General features: G+C 43.4%; 1 protein-coding gene across 1 annotated transcript in view; it reads left to right on the top strand.

Moving 5' to 3' along the window:
* The window catches only part of ARFGEF3 (ARFGEF family member 3), a 132,840-nt gene that overhangs the window by 71,552 nt on the left and 50,199 nt on the right, over positions 1 to 11,089 (top strand). The window contains exons 10-12 of the mRNA XM_018566348.1: positions 1,882 to 1,966; positions 5,665 to 5,769; positions 6,827 to 7,151. Coding sequence (XP_018421850.1) covers positions 1,882 to 1,966; positions 5,665 to 5,769; positions 6,827 to 7,151 — 515 coding nt within the window. The remainder of the gene's footprint in view (positions 1 to 1,881; positions 1,967 to 5,664; positions 5,770 to 6,826; positions 7,152 to 11,089) is intronic.

Raw genomic sequence — 11,089 nt, 5'->3', positions numbered from 1 at the left:
GGAGCCACCTAAAAACAGAAAATGAATGCAGCAAACATATTAAAAGACTGGTAAGCTGCAATATATAATTTTCTTGTTTTTGGGTTAGATATGCTTTAAGAAGTGGTTCTCAACATGTGTAACCTCAGGACCCACATTTGTTGTTGGTCACTATGTCACGACCCAAGTCGCACTGCAAGGGAAGGCACAGGATTAGGGTCCCGCGCTTTCCGGTGCAGACGTACGAACTGTGGGTGGGAGATGCATTTGGGGTTCCATTCAAATGAATGCACGTTAGGTGCAATTACGTGATACTATGCGATTAACGCACTGTACTAGTGTGAAAGGGCACTCAAAAACACTGACATACCTACACAATCTCACACCCTGAGACATTTTCACACACACACGCCAAAAATGTTTAAATTTATTTTTAAGGTCCACCCAGTCTCCCTACCTTACGAGAACTGGAGTGGATCCCCAGCCTGGGGTCCAGTGTGGGCTGCTGTGCTGTTACAGAGCTCCAACTATATGTGCATTGCTTGTACAGCTCCCTTACGCTCCCTGTAGAGGTGTCGGGAGCCAGAATGTGATGTCACTCCAGGCCAGGCACCCCTATAGGACATGTGAGGGAGCTGTAAGCAATGCACGTATGAATGGAGCTCCCTCGCGGCCACAGCCCCATCCCACCTCAAGCTGACACTCTGCGCTGGGCAGCATATTTTGAATGGCTTCCTGCCGCTGGAACTGATAGTTTTGGGTCACGAAACACCAGTTGAGAACCAAGGCTTTAAGGTGTCTAGTGTAATGTTGGGGAGCTCACACAGCACTCGCACATTGCTTTTCCATCAAACCAAAGTAGGTTATTATTTTTTCAAAGGCAGACAACCAAGGAAGTCCAACATAAAATAGCTTGTCTTCAGCATAACAACATGTATTGGCTCACAGTGTCCTAGTCCTTAAAAGTTTTTCTCCTGCAGCACTGCTGCTCAAGCCTCAGGGCGACTGTCTGTTTCCTCCAGCCGCCCTGCCTGTTCCTGGGGTGGCTCCAACACACCACCTGCCTCTGTCCTCATGTGCCTCCAGCACACACTATACCTCCTCCCCTGAGCTCTGGTCTGGACTCTTAATGAGGCAGCTCTCAGCCACCTGATCACCGGCAACACCTGACCTCAGGACTGGAGATTTCATCCCACCCAGATCGCTTATAAATCTCCAGAGATCCAGATCCCAGCTTCAACCTGGAAAAACCAGAAGAAACTGAAAGGCCAGTTTCTTCCCAGCAAAACTATTTTCATTCTGGAACCTCTCAACCCTTCTGGCTGAGAGTCCAGGGTGACCCTGTTGCCAGCATACTCCATCACACGCACTGCCACACTATTTACAGTATGTCCTGAATATCCTATAGATTAGGTTGTCCTAGACTGGTTTTGCACTACTGACAATGTATATGCATGTATTTATCAAGTTGCCAGAATAGACCGCATGCTGGTATCTAATCTATATTGGCACGTGTGTATATATTATTAAACTCGTGGCTAGACCAGCAGGCAGGCAAAAGAAGGCCATGCAACTACCTATCACTTGCACAGTACTCCAAAAGTCTTCTTAACAAAGCCAGAACACTGCAGCTCTTCTAGCTGCCAGAATACAATTGTCTTATCAGAAGTCTATATATAACTATGTTATGTATCAAGGAGCGTGTCCACCCTCGTTTTGAGTATCCACATTTAAATGGTTTATTAGATTTGATGGGCTATGCTCTAAAGTAAAAGGAAAAACGTACAAGATATGTGAGCCTGGGACACAATAATATTTTTTTTTATAAATGGCCTAATATTTCTGCATTTACATTAGTATGCATCTAATCTAATGCACTCTTCCCTTTTCATCTTTTAATAGAATCTGGTCCATCCATGGAAGCACTGTGTGATGATGTTGTATCTGTGCTAACTGTACTCTGTGACAAACTGCAGGCTGTTGTTAAGTAAGTACTGCGGGGCTTTATATTTTAAATAAAAATTAGGGAAAGAGTTTTGCTATTCATAGCTGAAAGCCAAGTTTACTTACTAAATTCAGCTATGGATTTTAGTTTAGATTAGTTTAGTTATAATCATTATTATAATTTTAAGAATACATTTCTGCCGAAATACCGGTGCATCCCTACTTTCTCTCCTCCCTGCTGGGCGCTACTCTGTGTCCCAGCAGGGAGAAGAGAAACTGTCACAGGAGGCCCAGCGTTGCTGGAGAGGATTCAACCTGGAAAAACCAGAAGAAACTGAAAGGCCAGTTTCTTCCCAGCAAAACTATTTTCATTCTGGAACCTCTCAACCCTTCTGGCTGAGAGTCCAGGGTGACCCTGTTGCCAGCATACTCCATCACACGCACTGCCACACTATTTACAGTATGTCCTGAATATCCTATAGATTAGGTTGTCCTAGACTGGTTTTGCACTACTGACAATGTATATGCATGTATTTATCAAGTTGCCAGAATAGACCGCATGCTGGTATCTAATCTATATTGGCACGTGTGTATATATTATTAAACTCGTGGCTAGACCAGCAGGCAGGCAAAAGAAGGCCATGCAACTACCTATCACTTGCACAGTACTCCAAAAGTCTTCTTAACAAAGCCAGAACACTGCAGCTCTTCTAGCTGCCAGAATACAATTGTCTTATCAGAAGTCTATATATAACTATGTTATGTATCAAGGAGCGTGTCCACCCTCGTTTTGAGTATCCACATTTAAATGGTTTATTAGATTTGATGGGCTATGCTCTAAAGTAAAAGGAAAAACGTACAAGATATGTGAGCCTGGGACACAATAATATTTTTTTTTATAAATGGCCTAATATTTCTGCATTTACATTAGTATGCATCTAATCTAATGCACTCTTCCCTTTTCATCTTTTAATAGAATCTGGTCCATCCATGGAAGCACTGTGTGATGATGTTGTATCTGTGCTAACTGTACTCTGTGACAAACTGCAGGCTGTTGTTAAGTAAGTACTGCGGGGCTTTATATTTTAAATAAAAATTAGGGAAAGAGTTTTGCTATTCATAGCTGAAAGCCAAGTTTACTTACTAAATTCAGCTATGGATTTTAGTTTAGATTAGTTTAGTTATAATCATTATTATAATTTTAAGAATACATAGGAAATGAGATATATTGTTAAGCTAATTGCTATGCATTAAATAACTGTCAATTGCAATATTTTTCAAATGCCCCAATGTCTATTTCAATTTCTTGAGGCAGCTGTAACAATAGGTTTACTAGAGTATTGTTTTGTACAGCAGTGTGAACAATAGTAAAGGATTAGTGATGCACCGAAATTTCGGCTGCCAAAACATATTATCTGAAAATGGCACTTTTGTCAAAATGCCGAAAGTCCCATCTTTCTGCCGAAATACCGGTGCATCCCTACTTTCTCTCCTCCCTGCTGGGCGCTACTCTGTGTCCCAGCAGGGAGAAGAGAAACTGTCACAGGAGGCCCAGCGTTGCTGGAGAGGAGAGCGATGTGAGTGGCTGGCGTCTCTCCTCCCACACCGCTAAGCCTCCTGTGACACATTGGGAGAGCGGTGGTGTGGGGGCAGAGCCAGCTTGCAGTACTGTCACAGGAGGCTGAGCTCTCCTCCCGCACCACCCCCGCTCAGCCTCCTGTGACCGACAGGGAGAGCTGAGTGCTTGTATCCTGTTCATTCATAATTGTGGACATGATAAACATACTGTTTTCACAAGTTATGAATGAACAGGAGCACTCAGTATAGAGGCTTCCTGTTTATTTATAACAGGGGCTGCAGAAAAAGAGATTAAGGACTCTGTATTCTCAGTCTCTTTTTTTATATTTTAAAAGGGAAAAATCAGGGGTTTGTTTAGCCCCCCTAACAGTAAAGTAAAAAAAATATATATATGTATTAAAAATAAATGTAAAAATTTAAACGTTTATAAAAAATAAGAATAAAATATTTTGTAAGAAATTTGAAAAGGTAAGAAAAAAAAATATTTCCGGTTTCGGCCTGACATTTTTTTTCATTTTGGATTTGTTTTTGGTTTTGAAATTTTCATTTTGGTGCACCTCTATAAAGGATAGTAGGTGTACTTTAAAGCACATTAGCCCTTTTCATATATTTGCAAATAGTAATCTTTAAGTATTGCTTTAAGAGCTGTCATCACAGGCCCAGGAAAGGGTAATGCTTTGTGGAGTTTTTACCTGACTGTGTCTGCATGAGCAATGTCACACTTGCAATCCTGCTACTGGTGACAACTCTCCAGCAACAGGATCGCTATGCAGGATGGGATGGGAAGAAGAAATACTCCCCCATTTACATAAGTTGATCCTTTGCGGTCTGACAGAGTTAAGGTGCCCATACACCTGCCGGTTATCGTACGATGGAAGGCGTGCGACCGTTTCTACTGTAGGGTCACACGTCTTTTGTCTCCCAAGCAGGCTCGAAAACCCGCCGAGAATCGTACGATTGTCGGCGGGTTAGTGGCATTCTCGGGAGAGAAAAAAGCAGCACGGGCCGATGTGCGCAAGCGCACTGCCCATGCGGTATTGGAGTCATCGAAAGCCTGCCCCTCAGCGGGGCGGGCTTTCAATGATCGCAAGTACGATCTGCCTGTCCAAGATGGGCAGATCGTACGAGCTTTAAAATACTTCACAACCATCGCACGACTCAAGTCGTGCGATGGTTGTAACGTGTATGGCCAGCTTTAGGCGTTGCTCTCTCACTCTCTCACTGGTGACTGACATTCTGCAGCATTACCATCAGTGAGGGTTCATTGAGGGTTCAATGATTCGTTTGTCTGGCCATCAAAGGATCGTTGTCTGGCCATCAAAACTCTCTGCCTTAAAATTCAGTAGAGCATGAGCATTTAAGGGTACGTCAACAAAAATGAAGCCTGAACTTTGACATGGGAATAGCAGTGAACCAATCTCACAAGCAGGAAATTAGATTTCTGGGGCATTTTGTACAGCACCAGATCACAAAACACCTTCAGGTTATAATCAAATTACAGTGTCTACGTAATGAGATAAATGGAGAGGTATTTTTTTAAATAATATTAATTAACAAAATACCTTGTGTAGCATTTATATATGTTATATTTATTTCTGTAAAAAATGGACTTTACTTTCAATCAGTATCAGTCAAGTCCTTGCATGCTCATGATGCAGCTTCCTTATTTTGGATTGTGGAACCAGTGTGTGCCCTGTAGATAATCTACTATTAAAGGAGGTAAAAGTTAAACCATTCTAATGATAATACTCTAATCCCTAGACTCCATCATATGCATGAGTGGAGTTTTGAAAGAACCAACCCCTGAATGATCATTAAAGGAAACTTTTCCTGAAAGAAACATGCAGGCTTCCATTACCAGTTGCCTGGCTATCAAAATGACTCTCTTGCTGTAATATTTTGAGTGCATGTCAGCACAATTAACAATACCCCTGAGCCTTCAACGTAGCACAACAAAATATTGCATGGTGCATTGGCCAAAAAGTGGGTCAGGTACATTTTTCTTTGATGGGTTGAACCTCCAGGCCCAAAGAAAATGAATATGCAGATACAACGTGTGTTATGCATTGCAATGCGCATTAACATATGCTTAGTGCACATGCATAGGTATGAATGAGCTCTCAGAGTATTCATTTTAACTTATTCAAATGTTTGTTTTTACAGTGAAAATCATCCATTACAGCTCCTGTATCTAGAATGTATACTATCAATGCTCAGTAGTTCTTCTCCTGCTTTGAATCTTCACAAAGGATTTATGGACCTTATATGGTAAGTAGCAGTAATGGCTTGCAGTTTTATTTATTGTTCATTAGGGCAGCATATCTCAACTTTTTTTGATCCATGGCATCTTTTAAAAGTATGCAAAATGCCATGGCACCCCAGTCTAAAATGTAAAAATGTTACATTTTAGACTGGGTTGCTATGGCATTTTGTAAAGCCCTCTTTACATCAGAGTTTCCCCCCTTTAGCAAACATTTGACAGCACCCCTGACAAAGCCAGAAGGCACCCCAGGATTGGGAAAGGGATGACAATAATTGGCAATAATTAATAGAAGACAAGATGGTTATACTGTTGCGTATGAGAGATTTGACACTAGCAACAAAGCTGTTAGCTAGATAAGACCCCTCCCACACCCATCAAGCTCGTGTTTCTTTACTAACATCTTAGCAGAATGCCAGGGGCTTGCAAGCTAGAATTTCAAGCTCTACTACTCTGTCCCCAAAGCAAAAGGGTCATTCACCCCATTCTGGATTTAAGGGCTGTCAATGTATTCAATTAACTGCAAAAATTCTGCAAGGAATCGATCAGGTCAGTCATCGATTCCCTCCATCCACTCTGTGGATATCAAGGAGGCCTACTTACATATCCTCATCAAAGCCCCACAAGGTAGCTTTCCTTGTTGCCATAACCTCTGCAAGGCAAGTAACCTGCCTAGTCTTGTAAGGCACCCTTTCTGGTGCTGCACAGGGACAAGGTTGTCTTGAAGGCCCAAAGCCTTCTTTCTCCCTAGGGTGGTTTCTCCCATTCATCTTAACCAGGACATGGTATGTCCATCTTTTTGTCTAACAGCTTTGTTGCTAGTGTCCAATTTCCTGTAGGCAGTAGTATAACCCATTAATCTCAAAAATAACCCTGTATATCCTAATGAACTTTAAGAAAAGCAGTTATTGGTGAGAGCATATATCCTATTTTTTTTGTGGTGATTGTTATTACTTTTGTTTGTTTTTGGTTTTTTTCAAATTGTCATCATCATAATAATTCCCCATTCATCTTTTTATAGTCATTCTTTAAGGGTGTTTTTTTTGTTTTTATATATCTATGCAGGAAGCAGCTGTGCCCCGCTCTTGTGGTGATCCTTGGAAACCCAGTCCATGACAAAACTATAACCTCTGCACACAAAAACATCTGTGTGACCTCTGACTGTCACTCAACAGGTGTAGCAGATCAGGGTCGGGGATCTGCATGTTCTTCTACAGCACCAGCTCTCAGTGGCCCAGTTGCCAGGACTATTTATTACATTGCAGCAGAGCTAGTTCGACTTATGGGTTCAGTTGAGTCTATGAGGCCAGTCTTGCAGTCACTCTACCATCGCATTCTACTGTATGCACCTCCACAAAATCGTGTTGAAGCAATAAAAATCATGAAAGAGGTTAGTGAAGCCCTGGAGAATTGTTCAGTATATTGTGTCTGGTAAAAAGCAAACCTGAAATGACATTCACACAATTGCGTGGACATCAACAGGCTGACCCTGCCATTGACATCTTACATCTTCAGGGGATCAGGTAATGCCTGTGCACTGGGCATGCACTGAACTCAAAATGAACCTTTGACTAGAGTATGCACACTAAAGTATTTGCATATTCTATACAAGCAGTAAAAGCACTTTAACTGCCTCCGGGCCGGCCGTAGTAGAAAAACGGCCGGCCCGGAGCTCTCTAGATCTGAGCGGGCGTCTCTAGACGTCCGCTCAGACACGCGCCGAGCGCGCGCGAGCGGGAAATTGGCGTTTTTTAAAAACAGGCAGCGATGCCTGATACCATACAAGCGATCCGCCGGCTTTAGAGCCGGCGGATCGCGTGTATGGGGTGCCGATCGGTGCCCCCCCCCTCCGCGGCCCCCCCCTGCCGTTGTCCCGCTGATCCCGGGCTCCGCTGTGCCCCGGTGCGAGCCCGGGATCAGCATGTCGGCTGTGTCACAGGGGATCAGAGAGAGCTCGGTACACGAGCTCCCTCCGGTCCCCTCTCCTCTGCAAGAATGCGGAAGTGTTGTATAATACATCACTTCCGCATTCTTGTGTCACTCTCCAGCTTCAGAAGCTGGAAAGAAGCTGATGGAGCAGATCTCTGCTTCATCAGCTTCTTTTGGGGGGTCCTAGGTGACATTAGGGGTCTTGGAGACCCCTGATGTCTCCATAAAGAGGACCTGTCACATATTTTGCTATCACATAAGGGGGTTTTATTAGCCCCCGTATGTGATAGCAATAAAGTTTAGTGGGAAAAAAAAAAAGGAAAAAAAAATTTAAGTTCCCCCCCCAAATTTAAAGTTACACATAAAAAAAGAATTAAAAAAACAAAAAAATTTTTTAAAGTCCCCACCCATACATACACGCATGCAAACATGCGTCGGGGGCGCATACGTGCGAAAAAGACGATTGCGCCCATTGCGCCGCACATGTTGCATATCGCCGCGAACGTCGGAGTGAGAGCAATAAGTCTAGGGCCATCAATCACTGATAACACTAAACTGATGAGCGGTAAAAGCTTTTAAAGTGTCGCCTATGGCCAATTTTGGGTATGGTAGTTTTCTGCAATTTCGCGGGTGCGCGCAATTTTAAAGCTTGACATGTTTGGTGTCTATTTACCCGACGTGACCCGATCTTTTATATTTTACCAAAAAACTGGTTAATAATAAATGTTTCCTAACATAATGTTAAAAAACTTTTTTTTTTCAAAATTTTCTGTAATTTTTCCTAATTATAATAAAAAATAAAAACCCCAGTGGTGATTAAATACCCCCAAAATAAAGCCCTATCTGTCCCCAAAAAATGGTATAAAATTCATTTCAGTACAGCGTTGCATGACAGAATAAACGTCAGTCAAAGGACTGCAGCGCTGAACACTGAAAAATGGCCTGGCCAGGAAGGGGGTCTAAACACCTGGTCTTGAAGTGGTTAAAACAAGCCTTCATTACCTCTGTAGCTAAGGGCATTATGGAGAAATTAATATTTACAGTTTATAACAAAGGGCCTAGGCAATAAAATCTTAGCTTTTTTCCCCTATTTTGCCTATTGTAGCAGAATCTAGACAGCCCCCCAGCCTTCTAATAAAAACACGCATCAGGCAGGGGCGGACTGACAACATATGGGGCCCCTGGGCGATAAGAGATTACGGGGCCCCCTTGGGCTTTGCATATATAAAATCCACCAAATGCATTATTACAAGGGGTGGGCAAATTTCATTCCCCTAGCTGGGATAAAACTACTAATCCCACCATGCATGTTACCGCTTGGAGCCATGCATATGCAAAAGTCTTGCAATGCATCATGGGTCTTGGAGCTCCACCACAGTTACAAAGCCATAGTTTGCCCACCCCTGAAGATCCTCTATAGTTTAGGAATGATCGCTGTACAAACCAACGCACGGCAGACCACACGCACAAAACACACAAAGTACACACACAACACCTAAGGCCTCACTCACACTGGGCGTACATATCCATGCAGCATGCATGCCTGTAAACAGCCGATCCCGGGAGGGACAAGTGCTGCGCTTGGTTGCGCTCAGCAGCCTGTTGTTCCCTATGGGAGGACACGGCTGTAGGGACCTGTTCGGGCAGGTCCCCAAAGGATCGGGGTCCGCCTGCCTTCGGGTAGGTGGACCAACAGTCTCAGCCCCCGTCAGGAGCCTTGCGCTCCGGGGGGTCGGGAATCGAGGTCCCTTCTTTATTGAAGAACCAAGCACCCTTGTGCACGTTCTTGTGTGCTGTGATTTCACGGTTCACTTTTTTTGTTCACAGGGGAGTTCGTTTTAGACGCACGTTCCACAGACTCTTAAAAAGAAAAATGGGAGGACACGGCTGTACTATGTCATACGGACACCTGGACTTCACATCTATGTGGGTACGGGGGTCCGCACTTGGACACAGACAGGATCCATCAGACACGGATGACAGTGTACATCTGTGTTCTCCCATAGAGGAGAACTGGTTGCTGCGCGCAATCACACGCAGCACCTCTCCCTCCCGGGATCAACTGTTTACAGGTGTGCACGCCACATGGACGTGTGCGCCCAGTGTGAATGAGGCCTAATACACACACAACACATAATACACACAGTACACACACAATACACATAGTACACACATAATACAGGACACACGCAATACAGTACACTACATGCAATACAGTACACAATACAGGCACAATACATCCGCAATAGAGTACACTATACACACGCAATACAGTACACATAATACACACGCAATACAGGACACGCAATAGAGGACACACAATACAGGACACACAATACACCTGCAATACAGTACACAAAATACACATGCAATACAGTACACACGCAATACAGTACACACAATACACACACGCAATACAGTACACACAATACACATGCAATGCAGGACACATAATACACATGCAATGCAGGACACCTAATACACATGCAATGCAGGACACATAATACACATGCAATGCAAAACACACACCCAGCATCACTATTCAGCCTGTTCATAGTTCAAGCAGCAAGGGGAGGAAGAGAGGAGAAGCCTGACACATGGAACCACCCCCCACACTGCTCTCGGCCGGAATGTATACTATAGGAGCAGCTGTGAATAAGGTAGGGACTGCCCCGGTTGTGGTGTACCAGATCGCCCCTTTACAGAATGGGTTTTCCTGACTTTGCCCATTGTAAGCTGTTTAATGTTGCTTACAGAGAAGGAACATAATTGTGGCACATGAGGTTGTGGACCATTCCAGAAGCACACATGGGAGTCTCTTAATCGCTGGCTATAATGGGTACATTAAACTCAGTAAATTGGATGCATGGTCTGTCTTTAACCCATTTATTTTTTCTGTATAGCGTTAATGTGGAAATCTGGACAGAACTATTTTCTTTTAGTTTTTAATAGAGTGAGGGAGGGATGGAACATCAGTCAGTGTTTATTGCTGTATGTGTCCGTGTTGTGGATATTTTCCCTCACTAGCAATCTAGTCACTAGAACAGGAAGAGAGGAGTAAATCTATCACAGGCAGCAAACACCCCAACCAAAGTTTCAAACCTTTACCACTCAAAACCTTTTCAAACCTTTACCTTTAAAACTAAAAGAGTTTTGGCTGGAGTTCCACTTTTACAGCCCACAGAGTGATTTAACGTTTTACGTTTTATCTGAAGTCTTAGGGGAACTCCTAGACATTAGATGACAGTTACCATATATGGCTATTGTTTTCGAGCAGTCTCAATTGTCTGTTCAATCACAGACTGTCAGAGGTGGGGGGTAGTGAGACAGAAATCGATTCAGTATCTTAGATAACCTGTCCTAATGGTTAATTCTTTCTGTTCATCCAAAGTCAGCAAC

Source organism: Nanorana parkeri, unplaced genomic scaffold (assembly GCF_000935625.1).
Source record: "Nanorana parkeri isolate BGI_ZX_2015 unplaced genomic scaffold, ASM93562v1 scaffold940, whole genome shotgun sequence".
Classification (NCBI taxonomy): Eukaryota; Metazoa; Chordata; class Amphibia; order Anura; family Dicroglossidae; genus Nanorana; species Nanorana parkeri.
The sequence above is the reverse complement of the archived record's forward strand: the minus strand, read 5'-3'. Positions and strand labels throughout refer to the sequence as shown.